Below are 26,309 nucleotides of genomic sequence, written 5' to 3' on the forward strand. Positions count from 1 at the left end.
CACAGTCTTCAAAGCTACTCACTATTACAGATGGTCCTCAACTTAGCCTAATCTAACTTTATAATAGTGTAAAGCAATATACTTTACATTCAGTCAAAGTGGTACCTCCAACTTTCTGTTTTTGTCTTTTCCCAAAATTCAGCACAGGAGTCCCTCCCTATATACTAGTAGTACAGGAGCCTCTGCTTCCAGTCAGCCACGCAATCATGGGGATAAGATAGACAACACAGTCATAGCCCACCATGCAGCTTTGTATAATAGGTTAGTGTTTTAGTGTATGTTTGACTTTGGATATTTTTAATTTTGGATGAATTGAATCAGTATGGACCTCACTGTAAGTCAGGGACATCTGTATTATTTGTGTTCTTCTTAGTATTTTCCACTTTTCTCCTTCCACCATATGGTTCTCAAGGATCAAATCAGTGGTCAAGGGTTAAGAGGATGGCTCAACAGCTAACAGTGCTTGCCGCATAAGCCTGATGACCTGAGTTCAATCCCCAGAATTCATGTAAAGGCAGAAGAGAACGGCCTATACAGTTTAGTCTTCTTACTTCCACATACAGAGACAGGTAGACCTTTGAGGTTAACTGGCTAGTCCAGTCCGGTTTACTAGGCCTCGGCAAGTTGCAAGCCAGCGAGGAAAAAAAAATCTTTTTTTTTTTTTTTTTTTTTTTGAGACAAGGTCTTTCTACATAGCCCAGCCTACCATAGAACTTACAGGAATTTACGGGCCTCTGCCTTTAGTTCTGCTAGGACTAAAAGCATGCGCCACTACATCACACCCCACCAGGAAGAAATCTTATCTCAAAAACAAAACAAAACAAACAAAAAACAGATAATGCTTGAAGAACGTTGAAGAATGGCACCTGAGCTGTCCTATGGCTTCCACACCCAAACACACCTGCATACTTACAAACATAAAGATATAAATACAGAGTCAAATGAAAAGCAAAAAACAAAGGCCAGGTGTGGGAGCACATGTCTCTAATTCAGGCAGTTTGGGAGGAAAAGGCAGGTGGATGGATCTCTGTGAGTACAAGAACAGTCTACAGAGCAAGTCTCATGGTGAGACCCTATCTAATCTCTTGATTAATCTACTAAATAAACACATTTTAAAAATCCATTATTTCCCAGGCCCGAGAGATCATGCCTTTAATCCTAGCACTGGAGAGGCAAACGAATTTCTCTTTGAGTTTGAGAGGTTCAGACCTTGTGTCAAAAACAAAAACCTCATCATTAGCCATCACATAGCCAAAGTGAACAAAAATATATAACATAATGTGTAAAATGCCTAAGGTTCTATAATACCAAATGTGGAGGAGGGCATGTACAAGCTACTCTCTCAAACAGTGTTTACTTGGGGGTAATATTTGACTGTTTTTTCATATCACTATATAGAGCAGGCTAGCCTCAAACTCAGCAATACTCCTGCCTCTGCCTCCCTAGTGCTGAGATTAAACGTACTACACCTATCTTGTTTCTTAATCATAAACTTGTTGAAAAAACACAATCCCCCCGCCCCCGTTTTTTAAAGCTAAGCTAAAGTGAGAACCACTGTTCTACTACTGATGAAAAACCATGTGCTTATCACCATATGCTTGGCCCAGGGAATGACATTATTAGGAGGTGTGGACTTGTTGGAATAGGTAAGGCCTTGATTGAGGAAGTGTGTCACTTTGAACTTTGAGTGTGGGCTTTGAAGAAGCCAGTCTTCTCCTGTTTGCCTTTGGAACAAGAACTCTCAGCTCCTCCAGAGCCAAGCCAGCCACATTCCTGTCATGATGATGATGTACTAAATGAACCTCAGAATGAGTAAACCATCCCCAATTAAATGTTGTACTTTATAAGAATTGCCTTGGCCATGGTGTCTCTTCATGGAAACTCTAACTAAAACAGAAGTGTATGCCTTGAGTCCCAACACTTGAGAGGCAGCGGCATGAGGTTGAAGGCCAGCCTGTTCTATACAGTGAGAACTCCAGGACAGCAAGGACTATGTAGAGAGAGAGAGATCTCAAATAAACAAACAAACAAACAAACAAATAAATAAATAAATAAAAATAAAGAAAGAAAAAAAGAAATGAAAAGAAAAAACAAGACCCATTCTGTAACTTTCAAGCTGGGTGATGGTGGCTCCCCACCTTTAATCCCAGCACTCAGAAGGCAAAGACAGGTGGACCTTCTTGATTTAGTCTACAGAGGGAGTTCCAGGACAACTAAGACTACAAAAGAGAAACCCTGTTTTAAAGATGTTTTTAGATGTTGGAGAGTGGGGCACAAAATTCCATGCTGAATATGGAGGTCAGAGGACAATGTGTAGAACTCAATTTTCTCCTTCCACTCTGTGAGTTCCAAAAATGAACTCACATTGTTAACTCTGACTCAGTCATGTTACCAACACCAAACAGTCTCTATCTGGATAGAGGTTCAAGCTCTATGGGTGTATCCATTCCACAAAATTAGTGCTAACTTACACTAATATGTATACATTTCACTACATGTAACTTATGCCTTTAAAATGTAAATGAGGCCTTCAGAAATCACTTGACTTTCCCACTCTTTGTGAATCTTTTTCTAGCCTTACCTATTGGAGTTAGGTTAGAGTTGGACCTAACATCTTGGGTTTCTGTTGTTGTTGTTCTTGTTGGTCTTGGTATTGTTTAGTTTTTCCCTTTTGGTTACCTGAGACAAGGTAACACGGTCTCATCTCACACCCCCACCCACCCATATACACACACAGCTGGTCATACAGTCACCCCATAACCCAGATGGCCTCATATCCGAGTTCCTCCAGTGTTAACTTCTAAAATACTAGAATTACAGGTATGTACCACTCCGAGTGGCTCTCTTGTTTTTTAAATGAAAAACGTGAGAGTCTGAGAAGACTAGGCGCATGGTCAGATACCTGGGTAATAAGAAAGTTGGAACACTTGACTTTCTACTTCCACTTCATACTCTCTAGTAGTTTTGACACTCCATAATAAAAACTGATCAACATTATTGTACATACTATTTTACAACTGGGCATATTATGAGAATTATAAGTTTGTTAAAAAAAAAAACTTATTTATTTATTTATTTATTTATTTATTTATTTATTTATTTATTTTGTGTTTGTGTATGATCACTTGCCAAGGCATATATATGATAGTCAGAGAAGAACTTATGGGAGTTAATTCTCTCCTTCCATCATGTTCTCAATTCTGAGGAACTCAGGACATCGGGACTAGAGCAATGGCTTAGCAGTTAAGACAACTCTAGCTGTTCTTCTCAGCAGTTCCAGGGGATCTGACATCCTCTTTTGGCCTCACCAGGCACAAGGCAAGCATACGGTACACAGATATGTAGGCAAAATACCATACACAAAAAAAAAAAAAAAAAACAAAAAACAAAAAATGAAAACCTCAGGACATCAGACTTGGCAGCAAATGCCTTTACTCACTGAGCCATCTTGCAGGCCCAAGAATCAAAATTTTGATGGTTAAAATTAAGGTCTATTTGGGATAGGCACAAACTGATTCAATAACGCAGCACTTTTACAGAAAAATAGATCTACCACTATATAATTATGGCAGTGACAAACTAGTCTGGACCCAGTACTCACAACCTATAAAAAGAAAGGCCAGTGAGGGGCACACTATTGACAAGGTATAGCAACTACTCTGAAGCTCCCTGAGGGAAAAGTTATTTCTCTAGATGAAAACAAAGCCAACACATGTTAGAATGTCTCATACTGACACACCAAGAAACAAGGAAAGGAAAATATAAAGGACAGAAACCTTAAAAAAATACTCTATGGATAAAGGGCTGAACTACCTGTTCTCCTCACTCCAAGAAGACAAGTTAATGTATTACTAATTTACCACAAAAGAACAAAGGTTCACCTTATTATCTAGCTTTATCCTGAAGGGAAATTAACTTTCGGCTAGGAATGTTATGTACTTCCTATGCCAAACAACTAAGTTAAAGGATAACAAAATATAAAACTACTTATCCTGTTTCCACAGGTGTATGGGAAGCCCCCTAAAAGGCTTTGATTACTGGAGACCCGAGTAAACAGCCAGACTTCAGTACTGGTTAGAATCTCCACACTCTACAATGGTAATTCTTCCTAACTTGATTTACTAGATCATACAATCCCACCTAGTCATTCTATGGGTTTCAACTGACTCTGCAGTTCATGTGGAGAGAAAGAGACCACGAGCAGCCAGGACAATACTGAAGGGGAAGAACAAATCAGAGATTACCTTGTCTAACTTCTTAAGAAGGCTCATAAAAGAGTAGTCAACTCATCTATGACAAAGGGAAGAAAGGCATTTCGAAAGAGAAACTATTTTGAACAAATGATGTTGCAACAAATGTACATCCAACTACTATATGACAACATTGAGAGAAAAATCCAGATGACGATGGTACAGCATTGACCTCATTGATAAAGCACTAGAAGCATGATCCACAAAAGAAAACAATTATATCTACTAAAGGCAATGCCAAAACAATGAAAGGATAAGCCAGAGATCTGAAGAAAATACTCAACAGCCAGGAGGTGGTGGTGTGCACCTCAGTGCTTGGGAGGGGCAGGCAGATCTCTGAGTTCAAGACCAGACTAGTCTACATAGTAAGTTCTAGAACAGTCAAGGCTACATAGACAAACCCTATTTCAAAATTCCAAAACAAACAAACAAATTGGATAGTGATGTTATTGCAACATTTTTTTTTTGAGACAGGGTTTCTTTGTATAGCCTTGACTATCCTTCAACTCAGAGATCTGCCTGCCTCTGCCTCCTGAGTACTGGAACTAAAGGTGTGTGCTAAAGATTCGTGCTCCTACCACCTGGCTGCAATTTTTTTTAAATAGCCAAAACATGAGAACGTAACCATTCCCTTTAGTAAGTGGATAAACAAATTCCATATAACAGAAGGGAATACAGTATAGTGATAAAAAAATGAATTATCATGTCACAAAAAAACATACACGCTGCTAAGTAAAAGAAGTTCATCTGAAATGTTACATATTGTTCACAAATGGCAAAACTATAGAGACAGTAATAAGACCAAATGCCAAGTGAGTTGGCTTATTTTCTGTATGCAGGTGTGACAAGTGTATGGACACATACATTCTCATGTGCACCTGGAAACCAAGGGACCTGAGATAAATGATGTGGGGATGAATACATAGAGAACAGGAAATGTTTAAACAAGTAAAACTATTCGCTAGGATTCTGCCATTGTAGACACAAGCAACTGGATATATGTTAAAAACATCAACAGCAGCAAAAATACTTCACAAATAAAAGACAGTAGTAACAGGAAAATATGTGACTGAGGGAATGGGAATCTTCTTAACTTACTCATTTTTCTGTAAATGTAAAACTTTTCTAAAGAAAACAGTCTATAAGGCACAGGGTGAAAGAGAGTGTCTTGTTTTATTTGAAACAGGGTCACATTAGCTGCCCAGTCTAGCCTTAAATCAGGATCCTCTGCCACTATCTCAAGACAGTGTACATTACAGGCAAGTTTCACCATAACCAGAAATTAAATTTTTTACAAAAAATAAAAACTGCTTAAGTTAGTCTACTAGATAGCTCAACAGGTAAAGGAGCTTGTTACCGAGCATGACAATTTCAGTTTGATTTCAGGCCCCACAGTGTGGAACAAGAGTACCAATTCCTCCAAGTTGGGTTGACTTCTCTACATGCACTGTGCTGTGTGTGTCCTCGTGTGCATGTGCACACACATAAATGAGTAGGTAAAGTAATGTAGTATAAAGGAAAGCTTTTAAAATAAATTAGAGAAAGTGCTTACCAGGTCTAATGAAGACATTTTCCACAGATAGCATTGCTGCTATTGGAAGCAGCAAATCTTCACAATCAAGAGAAGCAGCCCTGATCACTGCACACGTCAGATGTGGGGGGAGAGGGAACTCCACCATGGATAAACCCAATCTTGTCACATGACCACTCCTTAACAGAAAGAAAAAGTTCTTTAGGCCTTTCAAATCTGAGACAACACAATATAATGTTCATCATTCAGAATAAATAAGATATAATTGAATTACTTCAGCTCATCTCTAGAAATTCAATTTAAAAAATAACCATTGTGGTCACTGGCAAGAACAACAAAAGGCCAGGCAGTGGTGGTACACAGCTTTGATCCTAGCACTTAGGAGGCACAGATAGGTGGATCTCTGAGTTCAAGGACAGTCTGGTCTACACAGAGAAACTGTCTTTAAAGAAAAAATAGAAAGCTCTTCTACTGTAGAAATATTGCTCCCCCACTTTTCTGTTGTGTGGTTATTTAATTATTGTATGTGCATGCTCAGGGGCAGCATGTGTGTGTGTGTGTGGGAGCATTCAGAGGACAATGTGCAGGAAACCGGTTCTCCTCTTCTATCATGTGGGCCTGGTGATCAAACTCATGTTGTCAGATTTAGCAGTGGGCATCTTTTGCCAGCTGAGCCATCTCACCAGCCCAGAAGTTTAACACATCCAAAAATCTACTCGATAAGACAGAAGACAGTTCTATAAAACTACAAACATTCCAGAGATCAGAGAGGTCCTTGAAGAAATGAAGGAGTAATAATCATCGACTTCCTGACAATAAAGTGTACTTAGCATCTTTATGTAGCTAGAAGAGTGCTCGACACTGAAACAATATTAATAGACTTCCCAACTGAAACCACATTAAACAGTAGTGCCGAGGCTGCTTTAGTTTGGCTTTTTAAAAAGGTTTCATTTCTTCTCCTTGTTTACAGAACTTTCTTGCTGTTTGAGGGATTTTTTTTCCCTCCCAGCATTTCAAATGTCAGCCTTAGGCTCCCAGGTACTGAGATTATACATTGTAGGCATGCACTGCCATGTCTAACTACAAGAAAAATGTCTTTACATTTTGTCTTTACAGTGTTTGAGTAAGAACTGTGGTGAACAAAGACCAAGGACAGACTTTAATTTTATATAAAACAATTCATTCACATTGAAATAAATTGCTTTCTACTGTTAAACACTTAGGACCCATCTTAAAAAAAACAAATGGACAAGCCAGAAGCACAACCTCACACCTGTAATTCCACCTGTACTTAAAAAGCTGAGGCAGGAGGATTATGATTCCAGGCCAGCTTGAGCTACATAGCTACAAACAAAAAGACTAACATATGTTTGGATTGTGTTTTTACCTGTCAATAGCATCACACTGGTAAAGCTGTTTAAGTGCTTCCAAAATAAGTCTCTCATTAGGTGGATCCAAATATGGAAACCTGTGCATTTAAATAAATAGTAGAAAGTCAGGATGAGTCATAGCAGGACTTTTAACATCCTTCATAGAAACTTCCTTTAAAAATTTCACTTCTACACTTCATTTTCTTTGTGTCTTTTTCCATTCTGTTTTGTCTTCTTTTTGAGACAGGTCTTTCTTAGCCCTTGGTTGTCCTAGTACTCATTGTGTAGACCAGGCTGGCCTCAAACTCTGAGTCAACCTGCCTCTGCCTCTGAAGTGCTGGGATTAAAGTAGTGCACCACCACACCCAGTCCTAGCTCCATTTTTCAAGTCCTCCTCTCCTTGAAAATATTCTATCACCAAGAAAACTGATTTTTCTGAATCACATTCCTCTCATTCAAAATGTATATCTTTTTATTATCCTTGGCTGAATGGGACACTACCATTATTCCTAACTTTTTTTATAAGGTTTTAAAATTTTATTTTATTTTATGTTTATGAGTACACGGTCACTGTCTTCAGACACACCAGAAGAGAGCACTGGATCCTATTACAGATGGTTGTGAGCCACCATGTGGTTGCTGGGGACTGAACTCAGGACCCACCCCTGGAAGAGCAGTCAGTGGTGCACACATTTATATGTGGGCAAAATACCACATATATAAAATTTTTTAAAAATTAATAAAAAATTTAAAGCAAGAAAATAGTAACAGTTACAGACAAGCAATTTAAAATGAACTAACAAGAATATTCATTCTTGGACTGGAGAGATGGCTTAGCCATTAAAGGCTAGACTCATAACCAAAAATATAAAAATATTCATTCTTCTTTTCTAATGTATAGATATAACAACTGTTTTTAAATCTAGATTAACCTAAAAGTTTCAAACCTGTTTGATCACTTGAATCTTTCAATGACTTGTTATTTCATTGGTATAATTTTACGTTTTCCTCTGTATTCTCAATAAGAGAATCTCCAGTCTTGAGACAGATAAGGTGCTGCACACCTATAATACCAGTACCTGGAAGTCATAGTCAAGAGGACCGCTATATGATTAAGGCCAGCCTGGTCTATATAGCATGTTGTAGGCCAGCCAAAAATACATAAAGACTTTGCCTTAAGAAAAACATCTCTAGTTTTACTTGAAACCATCTAAATTGGCTTCCTAAGAGTCGAGCTTGCCCATAAACACAGCACTCAAGAGGCAAGACAGGCGGGTGGCTGAAGCCTGTATAGTATACATAGTGAGTTCCAGGACAGCCAGGGCGATATAGTGAGGCCCTGACTCAAACTGACACACAAAAAAAGGCATGTACCTGTAAATATGACTCTAAAAACACTTGCCAATAAAATTAGTCACATGCCTTACGTTAAAAATTAACAGTGGTGAAGTCAGGCATAGTGGTGTACACTTTTTAATCCCAGCACTCAGGAGGCAGAGACAGGCAGATTTCTGTAAGTTTGAGACCAACATGGTCTACATAGTAAATTCTAGAACAGACAGAGTTATAGTGGAATCCTGTCTCCAAACAAAACAAAAGTGTTCACTAAAATTAGTCAAATAAACATCTGCATAAAAAGGCCTCAATAAAGCCAAAGTTTAAATATAAGCAAAGTGGCTAGAGCACTGGCCCAGGCATCAGGGGTTAGCTCACAAGAATGAGCAGAGGCTCAAATCTCAATAAAGTGATAGAACAGTTAAAACAAAAATTCCAAAAACACTCAAAGGCAAGTAGTAGTTAAATACTATTTACTTCTGGATTCCTCAGTCTTAAATCACAGCGGTTTGAGGCTGGTGGAAATGTTCTGAAATTTGAAAGTGGCAATGGTCATGAAACATTGCGCATCTACTAACAACAATTTGAACTGTATACTTTAAAATGGCTAAAATACTTAATTTTATCTTAGGTGGATTAACATTTTTGGTTTAGTTGAAAAGCAGCCAACATGAGGACCAACCCTGGAAATAGGTTTGTTTCAATTCTCAGGAACACATCAGTCAAATAATACAAAACAACTTCTGAGAAATAACCAGGCTTCTTCCATTCTAGCCATAGTTCTTTCAGGGTTGCCCACATACCTTATGACATCATGTATGGCAAGGCACTTTAATGTCAGAACTACAGATGTCAAACTAGTTCTCTTAATCTCCGGGATCACATGATCAGGCATGCACTGGTTCCAAAAATCTTTACTATAAATCCTAAAGCATTTTCCTGAGGCAGTCCTGCCAGCTCGGCCACTTCGTTGTAATGCTTCACTTCTACAGAAGAAAGCAAAAACAGTTCCAAAACCGTTTTGTGAATAATTTACTTCCAACACTCAAACCAAGTACAAATACTCTAACCAGCTAACTGTTAGAGTTGAAAAGTTAAATAGAGACTTACTTTGAAATAGGAACCACCTCCAAAATGTCCAGCCCTAATCTTGGGTTGTGATTTAATTGCTTCACAAAGCCTCCATCCACCACATATCTAAGAAAATGAAAGCAAGATAAATGTTAGCAAGTAAGCTGAGGTGTGCTGATTTTACTTTTATTTTATATGTAGAAGCGTTTCCCAGTGCACTTTTTACTGTGCACCACATGCATGTCTATTGTCCACAAAGGCAGTGAATCTTCTAGAAATGAAGTTAACACAGTTATGATCCACCACGTGAAGTGCAGGCAGTGCTCTTAGCCACTAACCTCTCTCCAGCCCCTGAATTTGTGACTTTTAAACACTTCAGACTCTCCCTTTCCACCTTAATATTTACTGCATTGTTTACGTTAAATATATAATTTGAAAGTCAGGTTGCTGAGGTTGCTTAGAGTAAAGGCACATGCCAACAAGCCAGATGACCTGATTTCTATTTTTAGAACCAGGCTGGGACAAGTAGTCCTTGATCTTTGCATGTACACACACACACACACACACACACACACACACACACACACACACGAAATGGATTCTGTGGACTCCTCATACATAGCCGATGGATGGTACAGTAAGATCCCTACAAAATAGTGGTGGTAATAAGGGAAATGTTTTGGCCACTCACTCTTCCAAAAGCTAAAAGAGAATTACCATATGATCTAGCAATTTCATTCTCAAGTACAGACCAGTTAAGATATGCTTCTGTTCTAGAGGATTAGGGTTTGGACCCCAGCACTCACATGGAGACTCACAACCACCTGTCATTCCAGCATGAGATACACATACATAAACATAGGCAAAACACCAATATACATAAATAAAAACAAAACCTAACAGATTCAGAGCCAGCAAGATGGCTCAGTGGGTAAAGAGTTTTATTTTGGATGATCAAATATTTTCAAACTGGATAGCAGTAATACACAAAACTGTAAATGTGTTAAAATTTTAAATGTCTATTTTTAAAGTTATTAAACAGGGTTCATACTCACCTATAAACTGTTGTAACAGATTCACAATCTAATTCTTTAGCATTCCATTTTAAGTCAATGTAGAATATGTAAAGAGTTAAGTGAGGAAAAGTATCAAGTCTACCATTTTATAAAACAACATTCTAAAGGCTTTTGCCCATATGGGAAACATAAAATCACACAAGTCAATGTACTCTAGTTTTCTACTAACACTTTTATTTTTTTAAAAAAATCACTATTTTTTTTTCTTTTAAATTTTACACATTTGGGAAGAACAAAATTATCAACTAACCAAACCCACCACAGCTCCCAGGGACTAACACACCAACCATTGAGTTCGCATGGAAAGACCCATGGCCCCAGGTGCATATGCACCAGAGGACGGCATTGTCTGACATCAATGGGAGGAGAGGCCTTTGGTCCAGTAAAGGCTCATTTTCACAGTGTAGGGCAACACCAAGGTGCTGAGGTGGGAGAGGGTTGTTGGGAGAGGGAGCACCTTCATGGAGGCAATGATAGGGGAAGAGAGAATGGGACTGGGAAAAAGGGATACCATCTGAACTGTAAATGTGGAGAATATCCAATAAAAAAATTTGTATATTTATTTGTAGTTTATTTTTGGTATAAGATTTTACTATATGGCCCAGGGGGACTCTGTAGTTACTATGTAGCTCAGTATGGCCTTGAACTTAAAATCTTCCTGCCTCTGCCTCCTGAATGCTAGAATTAGATGCATTCCTACTCACCTGAATAAGAAACTATTATTTATATTTCTTTTTTAAAAAGATTTATTTATTTTGATATATGTGGGTACACTGTCACTGTCTTCAGACACACCAGAAGACAGCATCAGATCCCATTACAGATGGTTGTGAGCCACCATGTGGTTGCTGGGAACTGAACTCAGGACCTCTGGAAGAGCAGTCAGTGCCATCTCTCCAGTCCTATTTTTATTTTTAACATTTTTTTTCATGCACATGTGTGTGCACACCATATGAATGCAGTGTCCACAGCAGCCAGAAAATGGCATCAGAACCCCTGGAACTAGAGATCACACAGTTTTGAGTTACCATATGAATGCTGGGAATAGAAACCAGGTCCCCTGCAGTCACAGCAAATACTCTTTTAAATCTGTCTATCTATCCGTCTGTCCTTCCGTCTGTCTATCTCTGTCTCTCTGTGTCTCTCTGTCTCTGTCTCTCTCTCTCTCTCTCTCTGTGTGTGTGTGTGTGTGTGTGTGTTGTGTCTGCATGTATGTCCGTGTACCACATATGTTTCTGGTACCTTCAGAGTCCTTCCCATGAAACTGGAGTTACAAGCAGTTTTGACTTGTCATGTGGTAGGTAGGAATTGAGCCCAGGTCCTCCAGAAGAACAGCATGTATGCTTAAGCTATCTCTCCAGCATTTAACCTTTTTTTTTTTTTTTTTTTTTTTTTTTAAGTAAAAGAAATGTAATTTCTCTCTACTTATTGACTCAAAAGAAATATAATTGAGTCTTAAAGACTGTGGTCTGGCTTTTGTGTGGTAGGCAGACAGACTTAGTTAAGGATATAAAATACACTGGATAATACACTGGAGTATCAGAAAGGGGTGTGGCTCAGAGGCCTGAAAGAATCTCACATTAGTTATGAATCCAGAAATGAACTTTGCAGGTGACTCTCATTTTTCTCAAAATCGGTCTACATTATTGATTACATCCAAAATAATAGACACTTATACCAACCATAATTGAGTTTCACAAGGAAGTGAAAAGTAAGAAACACTGCTTCCACCTAAACATTACATGGAAAAAAAATTACCAAATTGGGCTGGAAGATAGACAGGTGTATCAGATTATGCAAGGTCCACATTAATATGATAGTTAGAACAACAGCTGGCTGAAATCTACAAAGCATTATAAGTATTATCTTATATTTAGGAAAAAATACCTCGACTTACCAAGTAATTATAAGGAATACACAATTCAGAGTATGTTTTCTACTCCATTTCTCATTTAAAGCATTCAGTAATTATAAAAAATGAAAGGTGAGCTAGGTATGGTGGTGCATACTTTTAATCACAACACCTAGGAGGCAAAGGCAGGCAGATTTAAATTTGAGGCCAGCCTGGTCTACATATGAGCTCCAGGTCAGTCAGGTCTACACAATGAGACCCAAATGTCTAAAAAAAAAAAAAAAAAAAAAAAAAAAAAAAAGGTGAGCAAGAGACTGGAAAGAGATCAGCAGTTGAGAGCACCTGCTGTACTATTGTGGACACTGGCATTCTGACCTAACACCCACGTAACGAGCCAGGCATGGTCCTGGCATGCCTGTAACTCTAGCAGAGCAGGCAGAGACAGAGATTAATGGGGTTTGTTGGCTGTCAGCCTAGATGAAAAACAGTATCTTTAGGTTCAGTGAGAAACCCTGCCTCAAAAGGAATAGTGTGAGTAACAGAAGAGGACATACACTGTCCTCTAGCCTCTGTGTGTTTGCACTCTGAAAATACACTTAAGAAACACTAAACAACAGGGGCCAAGTGAGTTAGTGAAGAACACAAGTTTGCAAAGTCTGTAATGATTTACAGCTAACCAAATGATTGCCTTACTCGCAGAGAACTTACAAAAGTTCTTAAACCTGAGCCAACAAGACAGCTCAGTGGGTAAAGACACTTGTATGCAAGTCTGGCCACTTGAATTCAGTTCTAGTGCCACATGGTGGAAGGCAAGATCCAACATCCTTAAGCTGTCATCTGACCTCTGCTAGCACACACACACACACAAATAAAAGACTTGAAAAAGTTGTACCTGATCCCATCTATTGTCAAAGATGTTGCAGAAATATTGGTGGATATAACACATTTTCTAATTCCAGGTGGAGGTGGCAAAAATATTCTCCTTTGTTGATCTAAAATATATACAGAGGGGAAAAGGCTAGTTTAAAACATGCTCTTGTGGACATCAAGCTTTAAAATAATTGATTTCTTTTCATTACAAGTTATACTGTCGTTTCCCTCTCTCCCCTCCTCCTCCACACCCCCCCACACTCCCACCCTCCAACCCCATTCCTCCCCTTCCACACATACACACCACACACACATTCTTTCTATTTCCTGTGTACTCCTGGCTGTCCTACTGTGCTGACCTCAAACTTAGAAATCTGCCTACCTTTGCCTCCTGGGGGCTGGATTTAAAGTTGTGTGACATTACACTTAGTTTATCACCTCTTAAATAATCTGGAATATAAACAGTAATGACAAAAACTAAAACTGTTCCACTTTGAAGATTTTAAATCCAGCTGGAGAAATGTCTTAGAGATGAGTAGACTTACTGCTCTGTGGAGGACCCGAACTTGGATCCCGGCACCATGTCAGTTCCAGAGTCCCAACAGCCTGTGACTTCAGCTAAAAGGATCCGACAGCCCCTCTGAACTTCTCATGTACCTGCTTCACACTTGCACACAACCAAACATATATTTACACATAATTATAAAAATATCTCCTACAGTAAGGTAATAGGTGGTTGCTAAGCATAGGTCAAAGAGCCACTTCGTGTACTCTTAGAACAGACTGCATAGCACCTGTTCACACTGACAGAGAATATTAGATGTCTCAACTGGAAAGACATTTTAAGATATTCATTTAATAGACAATACCACTGCTAATGCAGAAAAAAGAGTGAATAGAAAAGATCTGCCTTGATCAGCATGTGGTGTTTCACACCTATAAACCCACTACTCAGGAGAACATCAGAAGGATCCCAGTTCAAGACCAGCTTAGGATACATAATAAGACCTTGTCTTACAGTACCTTCTTATTTGTTTTACCCATTCATCAAACCCAGATACACATCAGTGTAAAAATCTTTCTATAAGCCACAACCAAGAAATGCTTCTTCATCTCTTTACACTCAAGTAATATGTTTATATCACCAAGCCATGACAACAGTGTAAAGAAACAAGGTTATAAAAGTGTCCCCAATACCCACAGAAACAACAATACAGAAAAAAAGTGCAGTGAAGTAACCAGACTAAAAAGAACTGGAAGAACCCACAAGATGCAGAGATGGTGCATGTCTTGAGAGTGTATACTCTTCTCCCAAACACCCATATCTGGCAGCTTATAATGAACTGCTTGCAACGACTACTCTATCTGGACACATTACCTCTGCAGGCACCAACAATAATGTGCACATACCCAGAGACATATTCATAATTAAAAATAATAAAAATCAATGTTTAAGAAAAATCTTTAAAGAAGGGGCAGATCCCAGGCATCTAGGATCTCTCTTCCTCATCTAACCTCCCAGCATTTCACTCAATACTTCATCAATTTCACCTCAATGCCTCTTTTGCACTTCTAAAACTACTAGAATAATTATTATGTTCATAATAGATCAGCAATAGCTTTCCCATGAAAGCAGTAAAAAGAACAATTAGCCCAAAACCTCTGATAGCTATAACCACACTCAGTCATAAAACTCCATCACATAGATATATACATGAACACAGAAAATTACATATACTCAGAAATAAAGATGATCATATCTTGGAGACATGGTAGAACCAGAAGTATGCTTTTGAAAGGTATGTTTACCACTGAAGCTGGATGGCAAATTAAATCATAGAAAATAAATTAGCAGAGCATAGAATAACTTAATTCTCCCTCCCTCCCTCTCTCTCTCTCACACACACACACAAACAGAGCAAGAGAGAGGTACATACACAGAGAGAGACATACAACACACACAAAATCAGGGATAGAGGGAAAAAAAAGACCTCTACAAGTTTTCTGGACTTAATTTTTTTTTGTGACTAATAAATTCAGAAACTGGGGCTGGAGAGATGGCTCAGCAGTTAAAAGCACTGACTGCTCTTCCAGAGGTCCTGAGTTCAATTCCCAGCAACCACATGGTGGCTCACAACCATCTGTAATAGGATCTGATGCCCTCTTCTGGTGTGCATGAAGACAGCGAGTGTACTCATAAAATACATAAATCTTTAATAAATAGATTCAGAACCCATGGTGAAGAGTCAAGTGTGGTGGTGTACACCTTGGGTTGGAAAATCTGGGACAATAAATGTACATACCAGAAAGCTGACTTACAAGGCCCAAGAGACATAAGCTCAGGAGCAAGAAAGAACTGGAAAGACTCTCAAGAGCCAATCATGGAAGTGGCAAGTAAGTCTAAGGCCTCTCGAAACAAATACTGTTAAGGAAACAGCAAGTTAAAATACAAACCTTAAGAAACATTCTCAGGGCTGGAGAGATGGCTCAGCAGTTAAGAGTATTGACTGCTCTTCCAGCCTCAGAAAAAGAGCAGTCACTGGGATCAGGTGTATGCTACCACTCTTGGGTCTTCATCATGAGCTCTGAATTTATTGTCCCCAAAATTTATTTAAGTCCAGAAAACAATGAGAACTTTAAGAATTGCCTGTAACCCTGGCTGTGGTGGCTGGCATACACCTTGAATTCCAGCACTCAGGAGGCAAGGGCAGGTGGATCTCTTGAGTTCCAGGCCAGCCTGGTCTATAAAGCAAGTTCCAGGACAGCCAGGGCCACACAGAGACATCTTGTCTCAAAAACAAAAAAAGAAAGAAAGAAAAAGGAAAGAAAGAGAATTGCCTTTAATATCTAAAATGGAGATCACTATTTAATCTATTATCAAGTATCTACTATCACAAAAGATTTCAAAAATAACATCTGGTCTGTGGTTAATTGTTAATTTAGTCAAATTACAACCGTCTCTGGTTAACATCTTTTTAGTTATTTAATTTAAAAATTATTATTACTATTTTTATGTGTACAGGTGCTTTGTTTGCATGTATATCTGTGTACCTCATGTGTTCAGTGTCCAAGGAGGCCAGAAACAGGCCTTGATCATCTAGAGCTGGAGCTACATAGTCGTGAGCCACCATGTGTTGCTAGGAATTGAACCAGGGTCCTCTGAAAAGGCAGTCTCTTAACCACTGAGCCATCTCTACAGTCACAACATCCTTTTAGTTTAATAAATCTAATCCAATAAAAAGGTTTTACAGAATAAAGTTTCATTCAACAGTATTTGTTATAGCCAAATACTAAAAGTTTGCATATTCTCCTTAAACATACACACATATTCCAAATACATGATCATAGAGAAAGAAAGTCCATGCTGTTTAATGTACGACACATCCAGATATTTAAGATTTCTATAAATTTTGGAGCCACTGCAAACTAAGTGCTGAGAGACTATAGTACTCATTTCAAAAAATCCCCCAATAAATAATTCTGTTCTGTTGAGAGAGCACATAATCCACTCTTAAAATATGAAAAAGGAGAAACAAGGTTCTCGAAATTACCATGAAAGGATCTTAAACAAAATCAGTTTTCTTAAAGGATGATGGCTCTACTTCATAATTTGGGTTAAGGCCAACAAAACTGAGATCAGTTTGTAAAATTTTTGATCCAGACACTGAAGTTCTATATATTTTTCTGAATATATACACAGTAATTCAATAAAAACATTTTTAAAGGGGGATAGAGAGATAACTCAGTAGACAATCTCTTGTTCTTGATTGGACCAGAAATTGGTTCCCAACACCCATATTAAGCAATTCACAACTGCTTGCAACTAAGGTGCTAAGGTATGCAATTACCCCTGCTAGCCTGGCTGGCCTCCAGAGGCCTGTACACATACATATTCACACAGACACACACAGGAATACATGAGTTTTAAAAAGTCATTTAAAAAACTCTTTACCAACCAGTCCTGTTTTCCTTCATAGTAAGGAATTACCTGTTGTCATGGAGCCGTAACAGGGCAGGATCAACAAGCCATCCAGTGTGGTGTCTTGTACATCATAATCATAGTCAACAGACTCCGCCATCTGAAAAAGCAGCTCACAGCTCTTCTCTATCTCGAACTGGCCTGAAAGGAGAAGTTAGAAAGCTTGGGGAACTGAACTGCAAATGTTAAAAAAAATTATTTTTAAGTCCAGTTTAAAATTAGTTATTTATTCTAAATCATTCTTTTGATCTAAAGAAAAAAAAAGCATGTAGGATTTGCCCCCAACCTCAATGACAAAGTTTAAGCAGAAGTATGTTCCTGATTTCTAAACAAAAGTGTTTATCGTCTTCAAGCCATTTGTGCCACTAACACCAAGTTTCAGGGGGACTGAATCACTCACACACAGAGGAAACCAGTACAGGAAATACTGAATCCAGGTACAATTCAAAAACTTGAAATTTAACTTCCAAAAGGCAAAGACATAGTTTAAATGTCTCACTTCAGACATCAACAATGAAATGGTTCATCCTCCTCAGAAGCAGCTAGTTACAAAGGTTTGCTACTCTTGAATGTAACTCTTCTATTTTTGATCCCCCAAAGCTTTTACAAGCTTGTCTGCAATGCATGGACTCCACACCTTATCAATACTGTCATCTCACCACTTCAAGAAATGACAGTTGTAATGTCATTTGAATAACAGAATTAATTATTCAGAACCAGGTTTACTTAACCAAGTTAGAGCTCTGGGTGCAGTAGGCAAAAGACCAAAACAAACCAAACAAGCAAACCCACTTTGCAGAGTTAATTTCTTTCAGTGAAAGGGCAGTGTGGTTCCCACCTGCTTACTGGTAATCCTGACATTGTGTATACCTGTTATCTAACAGAGAAGCGTAAAAAAATAAGGCAACTGCTGAACAGAGTCCACACATCCTAGGAGAAGTAGCAGTCTACTCTGGTGCCATATTTCCTGCATACAAAAGGAAGACATTAACCAGGCACAGTAATGTGTTCCTGTTTTCTCAGAACAGCCTGGGCAATATATCAAGAAAGATCTTGTCTCAAAAACCACAAAATTATTTTATTTACTTATTTATTTATTGATCTATTGAGGGTTATTTGTTGTTGTTCCTTCTTGTTTTTGAACAGAGTCTTATCATATAGTCCAGCCTAATCTTGAACTACATACTTCTATCTATCCTAGAACATGCAGTAATCCTCTGCCGAATGCTCCAGAGTTCTAGTGTTAGCAGCATCCACCACTACATCTGGCTTACAAATAACAAACATTATTAAACCTAGTAGGGCATGCTCACCAGTCAGAAAAACTAAGATGTCTCCAGCCATTTCATTCAAATGAATATCCATGGTCACTTTCACAATCTAAAGCAAGCAAACAAACAAAAACCATACAAAAATGATATGCAGATATAACATATTCATTCCTCAACTACCATATCCCCTTGCTCCACAAAAACAAAAACAAAAACAAAACAAACAAACAAAAAAAAAAAAAAACCCCAAGAACAAAAACAAAAACCAACAGGCTCACAAAAAGTCCTAGCATTCACTAAGGCTACTGATAATATACAAGAATTAAGGGCAGCCAGGTGGCTCAGGGTAAGGTGCTTGCCACACAAGCTTGATGACCTCATTTTAATCTCTAGAACCCACATAAAAGTAGATGGAGACAACAAAGGTTACAGAGTTGTCATCTAACCTTCATATGCATGCCATGGCATACCTGAACACTCCCCCCCCAACACATTACATACACACTATAATAAATGAAATTTATAAAAACAAGATAAATTACCAAATTACCCAAGTAAATGAAATCTCACACACAAAAGATAAAAGAAGATTGCAAGGTAATACCGCTTGAATATATGCAGTATTTTCTCTGTCTCGTGGGCCAATCAAATTGCAGAATTTCTCTCTGACAGGATAGAGTCTTCCAGGTATATCAAATATGGGGCAATTTCCAAAGAATGCAGAGAGCTTGGCTAGCTCCATAGTTGCTGACATCACCACCACCTTTAAATGCTCTTTCCTGTTAGGAGACTTATCCTGAAACAGCTTCTTCAGTAAACCAAATAAGATATCCTGAAAGGAAAAGCTAGTAAGCCACAGATGCTAGCATTTTATTGTTTTATTTATTTGATTTATTAATCTTTGAAGCCTGGTCTCACTATTTAGATCAGTTTGACTTAGAACTCACTAAGTAAGCCAGGCTGGTCCTCAGCTCACAGAGATCTGCCTGCCTCTGTTTCCTGAGTACCAGGAATATTTTATTTTTGAGACAGTTTTAAGTAGCCCAGAGCTGTCCTGAAAATAGTATGTAGTCAAGAAGGACGTTGAACTTTTAGTTCTCCTGCTTCCATTTCATGAGTCCTGGAACTAAAGGAGTGGACCAACCAATCATCCCCATGTCTGTGATGTTGAGGATCACACCCTTAGCTTGGTACATGCTAAACAGGAACTCTACCAACTTAGCTACACCCCAAGTCCATGGAACCTATTCTGTTTGTTGAGAAAAGGTCTCACTACATAGCATGGGCTGGCCTGGAAGTCCTCTATAGACAATGGCCTCAAACTCTTAGAGATCTACCTACCTCTGCCTCCTGAACACTGGGGTTAAAGGTGTGTGCCACCATGCCAGTCCTGAACTATTTAAAAGAGACTGCAATTATAACCAAGGGATCTAGTTCAACAGATTAAAATGTAGAAGGCAATTCTCACAAATGAACTTCTCATTCATTAAAAATAAATAAAATACTCACTGTAGTTAAAGTTCTTTCATGGGCTTCATCCAAAATAATGACACTAAATTTGTTAAGATTTGGATCTCCCAAAATATGTTTGAGTAAACATCCATCAGTCATGTATTTGATTGCTGTTTCCTAATGTATAAAAGCAGAGAACATCAACTTGTAGCATTGCAAAACTTCGCCACCTCAAAACTTCTCTACTCCAAAATGCATAGATCAAATCACCAAGATCTACATAAATGAGAACATAAAACTGTATAACAAGGATGGCTGGCTAACTATAAAACATGTCACTTATACAGACAGGAACTAAGGGAGTATCCTGAGATACAACTGCCAATAAGAAGATACAAAGAGGGCACAGAATGTAGCAAGATAAATACTTATGGACAAGATAACAAGGAAACTTCAATGGCAGAGTGCTTGCATTCTCTAGCATGCACAGGCCCTAGATTCTATTGTTTGCACAGCATGGCAAACAAGCTAAAATTTAAGAAACTTCCCTGCCTTTATTATTAAGTTGTCATTAAGTTGTCACGTCATCCCACTGACTTCAAGAACACTAAGACACAACACTGAACAGGCTGGCTACTTTTTGTCAACCTGATATGAACTGCAGCCACCTAGGAAGCAGAATTCTCAACTTAGAAACTGTCTTCGAGGATTAGCCTCTCGACATGTCTATGGGCATTTTCTTGATTAATGATTGATGTGAACACTGCCCTCCTGAGACACAAGGCCCTACGTAGTTCTATGGAAAGCAAGCTAGTCATGGAAAGATGTTCTGTAAGCTCTAAGACAAATAACTCTTTCCTCCCCAAGTTAGTCTTGGCAGGTGTTTTATCACAGTAAAGAAAACCAAATAAATACACTGGAAAGACTGAAAACAGCTAAGGGTTATGCAAAAGACACAAGGTAAAACTATTGTGTCATTACACTTGGATACGTTGACTAGACATCTTCATAGAGAGAGATCAGACCTACAAAGACTGAACACACAGTTTCTGTTCAAGATTTTGTTTCCTTACAACTTTATTTTAAAAATGCATATATAATATAAAAAAAGAGATACACTGTAGCGTAAATATATATGAATATATTTTTGTTGGTACTTGATTTTTTTTAAAGGTTTGATAGTATGCATTGAAATCTTACTATTTACAAAGATCATAAAGTACATGTAAAACAAAATGTAGCATGGAAATAGTCAAAGTTTTTTTGGTGTGTAAAGAATAAACATAATGATTTTTAAATAAAAGTTCTGAAACTAATAGTGATAGTTATACAACACTGTAAACTGTGACTGTATCTGATAGTATTGAATTGTATAGTTAAAATGGTAAAGTTCCTATTATGTACATTTTATTACAACAAAACAAAATTTAAATATGAATGCAACCAACACTGAGATTGAAGAGATGGACCACTGTTTAAGAGTATTTGCTGCTCTTGCAGAGGGCTCTGTTTTGGTTCCCTGCACCCACATGGCAATTCACAACCAATTTTTAACTCCAATCCTAGGAAATCCAATGCCCTTTTCTGGCTTTCCTTTGTACCAAGCATACACGTGGTACACAGACATACAAGCAGAAAAAAACACCCACACAAATGGATTTTTAAAGTAATAAGTTTTTAAAATGTATTTGCTTACTTTCTGCATATGAATATTTTGTTTGTATAAGCATATGTGTACCACGTGTGCCTGGATGGGTCATGGATGCCTGTAAGCCATCATGTAGATGCTGGAAATTGAACCCAGATCCTTTGTAAGAGTAACAACTATTCTTAACTACCAAACCATCTCTCCAGCCCCTAGTAATAAATAATTTTTGTTTTTAATTTCAACCCACATGTCAAGGAACCTATGATTTTTTTAAAAAGTACTTTAAGAAAAATAAACATTAACATTATCATGGTTTGAATATACTTGGCCCAAGAAATGGTACTATTTGGAGGTATAAACTTGTTGCAGTGGGTGTGTCACTGTGAGCATGGGCTTTTAGACCCTCATCCTAGCTCCCTAGAAGTCAGTCTTCTCCTAGCTGCCTTCTGAACAAGAGGAGACACTCTCAGCTCCTCCAGCCCTGTGTCTGCCTGGATCCTGCCATGCTCCTACTTTGATTATAATGGACTGAACCTTTGAACCTATAAGCCAGCTCCAATTAAAGATTGTCCTTTATAAGAGTTGCCTAGGGGATCTGGGATCCTTTTTTAAACTCCTCGGGTACCAGACAGTGGCAGGCAAAATACTTATGTTCATAAAAAGTCAAAACAAAACACACAACTAAATTAAACTATTCCATGTGGATTCTGGGGATTGAACTCATGCTTCCCAGGCAGGTACTTTACCAACTGAGCTATCTCTCCCGGCCATTTCCTGTTTCCCCAACTCCTTTATTTTCTTTTTATGAAGGAGCTAGCCTTGGGGAGTTTTGGCCATTGGGAGATCTTGTCTCAAAAACAAAAAACAAACAATAAATCATATATATGGCACTTGGAGGACAACACTCAAAGTTGTCCTCTGGCCTCAACACATATGTGCATCTACAAGATCACAGACACACATATGGGCTGGAGTGTAAGTTTGTGGTAGTTTAAATGTATACTTGTAAATGTTTATACCTTGGAGCTGCAATCATCAAAACGAACTTGGTATCCTACTTTAGATCCCAAAGTGCATTTCATTTCTTCAGCAACCCTCTGAGCAACTGATATGGCAGCTACTTTTCGTGGCTGAGTCACACCAATCATACCATGCTGTGAGAACCCTATTAAAACCAGAAATATAAACAAAGTTTAGTTAGCAATTGTTTCTTCCCACTGAACTAAAATTAAAACAAATGGTATATTTCCAAAGGAAAACTCTACAAATCAGCAACATACTGTAGTAATTTACATCAAAAAATCTTACTATTAATTTAAAATAGAAATGCACATAGACCAGAAAGATAGCTCAGTAGGTAAACATGCTTACCTGGTTACCTGAGCTCCACCCCAGATCCTATATAGGCAAGAAAGAACCTACTTCCTAAAGTTATCCTCTGACCTATACATGCAGTGTCCCATATATGCCTTCACACACACATAGACAGTATATAAAAGGAAATTTAAAAAAACAACAACCATAGCCATTCTAAATATACATGTTAATTGGGTTTGAGGTTCTTATTTTTCAAATTTTAAAAGATTTAAAGAGTAAGCCAAGGATTCTCTAAGTTTGGGGGGTTTTTTGTTAGTTTTACTTTTTGACAAGATCTCATCTGTCTATTATATTGACTTCAAACTTCTGAGTTTTACTCATCTCTTGGCTCTGCCTCCCAAGTAGCTAATACTATGGGCATAAGTACTGTACCAGCCTAAGGGAAGAACAGTAAAACTGAAATGCAAAAATCACCATACACTTCCTAAACTTTTCTTTGACATATAAGTAAAATCGGATTTAAATAAACGATGTTTACACATTTACACAAAAAAATGTTTGTATACATTTTAATGTCTCTGCAAATGAAGATGTATTAGAGTTGGCAGCACTTTCTTTCTTACTGGCATGTAAAATAATGGTATGCCTTAACAGATCATAAGGATGGATGTGTCGGATTAGGTTACTATGAGGCTAGCTCAAACAGCATATGTAGACCATTCTCAAAAAAAAAAAAAAAAAAAAAAGTTAAAAACTTCCCAGGCAATGGTAACACACACCTTTAATCCCAGAACTCAGGAATCACAGGCAGGTGGCTCTCTGAGTTCCCAGGTAGCCATGGCTAAACAGAGAAACCTTGTCTTAGGAAAAAAGAAAAAGAAAAAAATTTAAAAATTCAAAGGATATGTTTTTATTTATGTATAGGGTGCATATCTCTGTACTTGAATGTGCACATTTAGGTCCCTTGGAGTCCAGAAGAGGGCGTCAGGTTCCCTGGAATTAGTTATAGGTATTTGTGAACTGCCAATGTAGGTGCTGGGAACAAAACTCTGGTCCCCTGAAAAAGTAGCAAGAGCCTTCATCTGCTGAGCCATTTCTCTAGCACCCCAAAATTAACTTTTATTTTGATATGAATCATATGCAAAATAATTTTCTCTTTTCCAAACTTATGAAAGAGAATGCTGTTACACTGATGAAACAGGCACTTTATTGGTGATTTGTTTGCTTGAGTCTAGTAGAATCTGAGAATATTTGCCTGATAAAGGTCTTGAAGAAGAATAAATAAAATGTCAGCAAAAATATGTCAGCAACTGAGATCAACTACCCCTCTACTTCACAGTTGTTTCTGTTCTCAATGTCTAATGAGATAACCTTATCCTAACAAAGAAAATAACATCATTTTACTTTTCTTCTTTATCATATAACCATAGTTGGCCTGGAACTCACTATATAAACCATGTTAGCCTCAAAACTCAGAGATACTCCTGACTCTGCCTACCAAGTGCTGGGATTAAAAGTGTGCATCACCACGATCAGCCTCCTCCTATTATTATTATTGTTGTAATTTAGACTCCCACTCCAACAATTCCAGAGCCTGAAATAAATCCAGAAAGACAAGGAGACAGAAGGAGCTGGATCTGGACAAGCAAGGCAGCAATGGGTATTTGCACACTACAGTACTTTTATTAAACCTTAAAGAAGTTTTCTCTTCTTAGTGCTTCCAGTTTTATCCAAAAATAAAATTACCTGCTTCATAAAGGTATTTAGGGAGTTGAGTTGTTTTACCACTTCCTGTATTTCCAGTAACGATGAGGAATGAATTGTCCCTCACAGCTTGAATGAGCTTTTTTCTTTGTTTCTGAATAGGAAACGTTGGAGTTGTTCCTCCCTCCTGTGAAGTGCATCCTTTCTCTTCTGTAACAACACAAAAATAATTGTACAATTAAAACAGCTGAGAAGATCTCTCTGACAATGTCTCAGACCTCAAAGAAGAACACACAGGAATTACACAATGAGAAGGATCAATCTATGACTTTTCAGTTACATCAGCAATGTACAAATCATACGTGAAAGTTTATAAACTCAGAATAACTTTTTGGTAAAATCAAACAACTTCAATGTCGTTGATGGGTAACTCAATGGACTTGAGCACAAGCCAATGTGTATGTATGCATACCTACCTAGAAGTACTAAACTCAATTTTATTAAACAATAGACCAAAAACCTGAGCACAGCGGAACAACTCTGAGACGAATAAGAAGACACCTGTATTTGCTTCTGATTCACAGTTCAAGTTAGGTCCCTGTTCAGAGTGACTGATATCCCAGAAGGCCAAGTGGTGGGTAACCATGGAAACTGGCTCCTGGAAACGGGCTCCCTTCATACCGTACCCAAAGGCAGGCTGGCGGCCCGACGAAGGGGAGGGGGATGAACGGGTAGAGAACAAAGGCTTTATGAAGCTGGAGAACAGCAGAAGGTATCTGGGCGTTCGGGTCCACTTTCTTGCCCCCCAGCGAGGTTCTCACCCAACTTGGGTTTGGGACCGCCCCCCTCTAAGCCAAAGTGCTCACTGGACGCAAAGTTCGCCGTCAGGCTTAAAAGACCAAAAGAACATCTAAGCTTCCTCCCCACCTCCTCTGCCACCCACAGATATACTTTTCGCCCCGCAAATAACTCCCGCCGGCTGGCACAGTGTCCCGCAGACCGCACCTCTGTCAGCGATGCGAACAGCCGACGGCCGCTCTTCCTGGAGCTCTACTGGCCGCTCGCCCTCCTCCTGCCGCCTTGGCGCCCTGCCCGCGACGGCGGGAAACCGGGACATAGACCCGGTCCGGAGAAGAAGCGAGCACGTCCACGGAGCCGAGGAGATGGGAGGAGAAATGCGAGGGCGCGCCCTGATGACGTACGGGTGTTTACTTCCGCGCGTGCGACTGGCTGCGAGGGGTGGGGTAGCGGCTCGATGACGTGGCGGCGTCTGCTTGGACGCGCAGGGACCCGCGCTCCTGGGAGCCCGAGGCCCCACCCCCACGGAGTCCCGCCCACTGCCACGTGCCTCTGCCAGCCGCGAAGTCACACCTGAATGCTCGAAGGCCAGTTCAGGATCTTTTTTCTAGTGTGAAATATGGCAGAGCAACACGTACCTTAGTCGTCACAGCATCTCCACAAGTCTTGTCTATCTCCAGACACACCAGTTGAAATGACCCTTTCCCAGGAGCCAAAGCCATCCTACAGTGTGACCTTTCAATCCTATCTTTCAATCAAGACACATAGTTACTGAATTGACAGCC

At 38.8% G+C, this 26,309-nt stretch overlaps 1 protein-coding gene across 2 annotated transcripts in view; it reads right to left on the bottom strand.

Annotated features, from left to right (window-relative positions):
• Positions 1–26,103, bottom strand: part of DHX40 (DEAH-box helicase 40) — a 34,853-nt gene extending 8,750 nt beyond the window's left edge. The window contains exons 1-12 of one of the 2 annotated variants that reach the window (XM_080922590.1): positions 25,732–26,103; positions 24,769–24,936; positions 22,725–22,870; positions 20,115–20,234; positions 19,210–19,437; positions 18,648–18,714; positions 17,344–17,475; positions 13,378–13,477; positions 9,597–9,683; positions 9,290–9,472; positions 7,169–7,249; positions 5,803–5,960 (exon numbers count right to left, since the gene is read on the bottom strand). In XM_080922590.1, the coding sequence (XP_080778716.1) occupies positions 5,803–5,960; positions 7,169–7,249; positions 9,290–9,472; positions 9,597–9,683; positions 13,378–13,477; positions 17,344–17,475; positions 18,648–18,714; positions 19,210–19,437; positions 20,115–20,234; positions 22,725–22,870; positions 24,769–24,936; positions 25,732–25,843 (1,582 nt within the window). In that variant the 5' untranslated portion in view covers positions 25,844–26,103. Of the gene's footprint in view, positions 1–5,802; positions 5,961–7,168; positions 7,250–9,289; positions 9,473–9,596; positions 9,684–13,377; positions 13,478–17,343; positions 17,476–18,647; positions 18,715–19,209; positions 19,438–20,114; positions 20,235–22,724; positions 22,871–23,801; positions 23,888–24,768; positions 24,937–25,731 lie in introns of those variants that run through there. The other variant, XM_080922589.1, reaches the window with a different exon arrangement.
• Between the last annotated feature and the right edge of the window lie 206 nt (positions 26,104–26,309).

This window comes from Micromys minutus (assembly GCF_963924665.1).
Source record: "Micromys minutus genome assembly, chromosome: 10".
Taxonomy (NCBI): domain Eukaryota; kingdom Metazoa; phylum Chordata; class Mammalia; order Rodentia; family Muridae; genus Micromys; species Micromys minutus.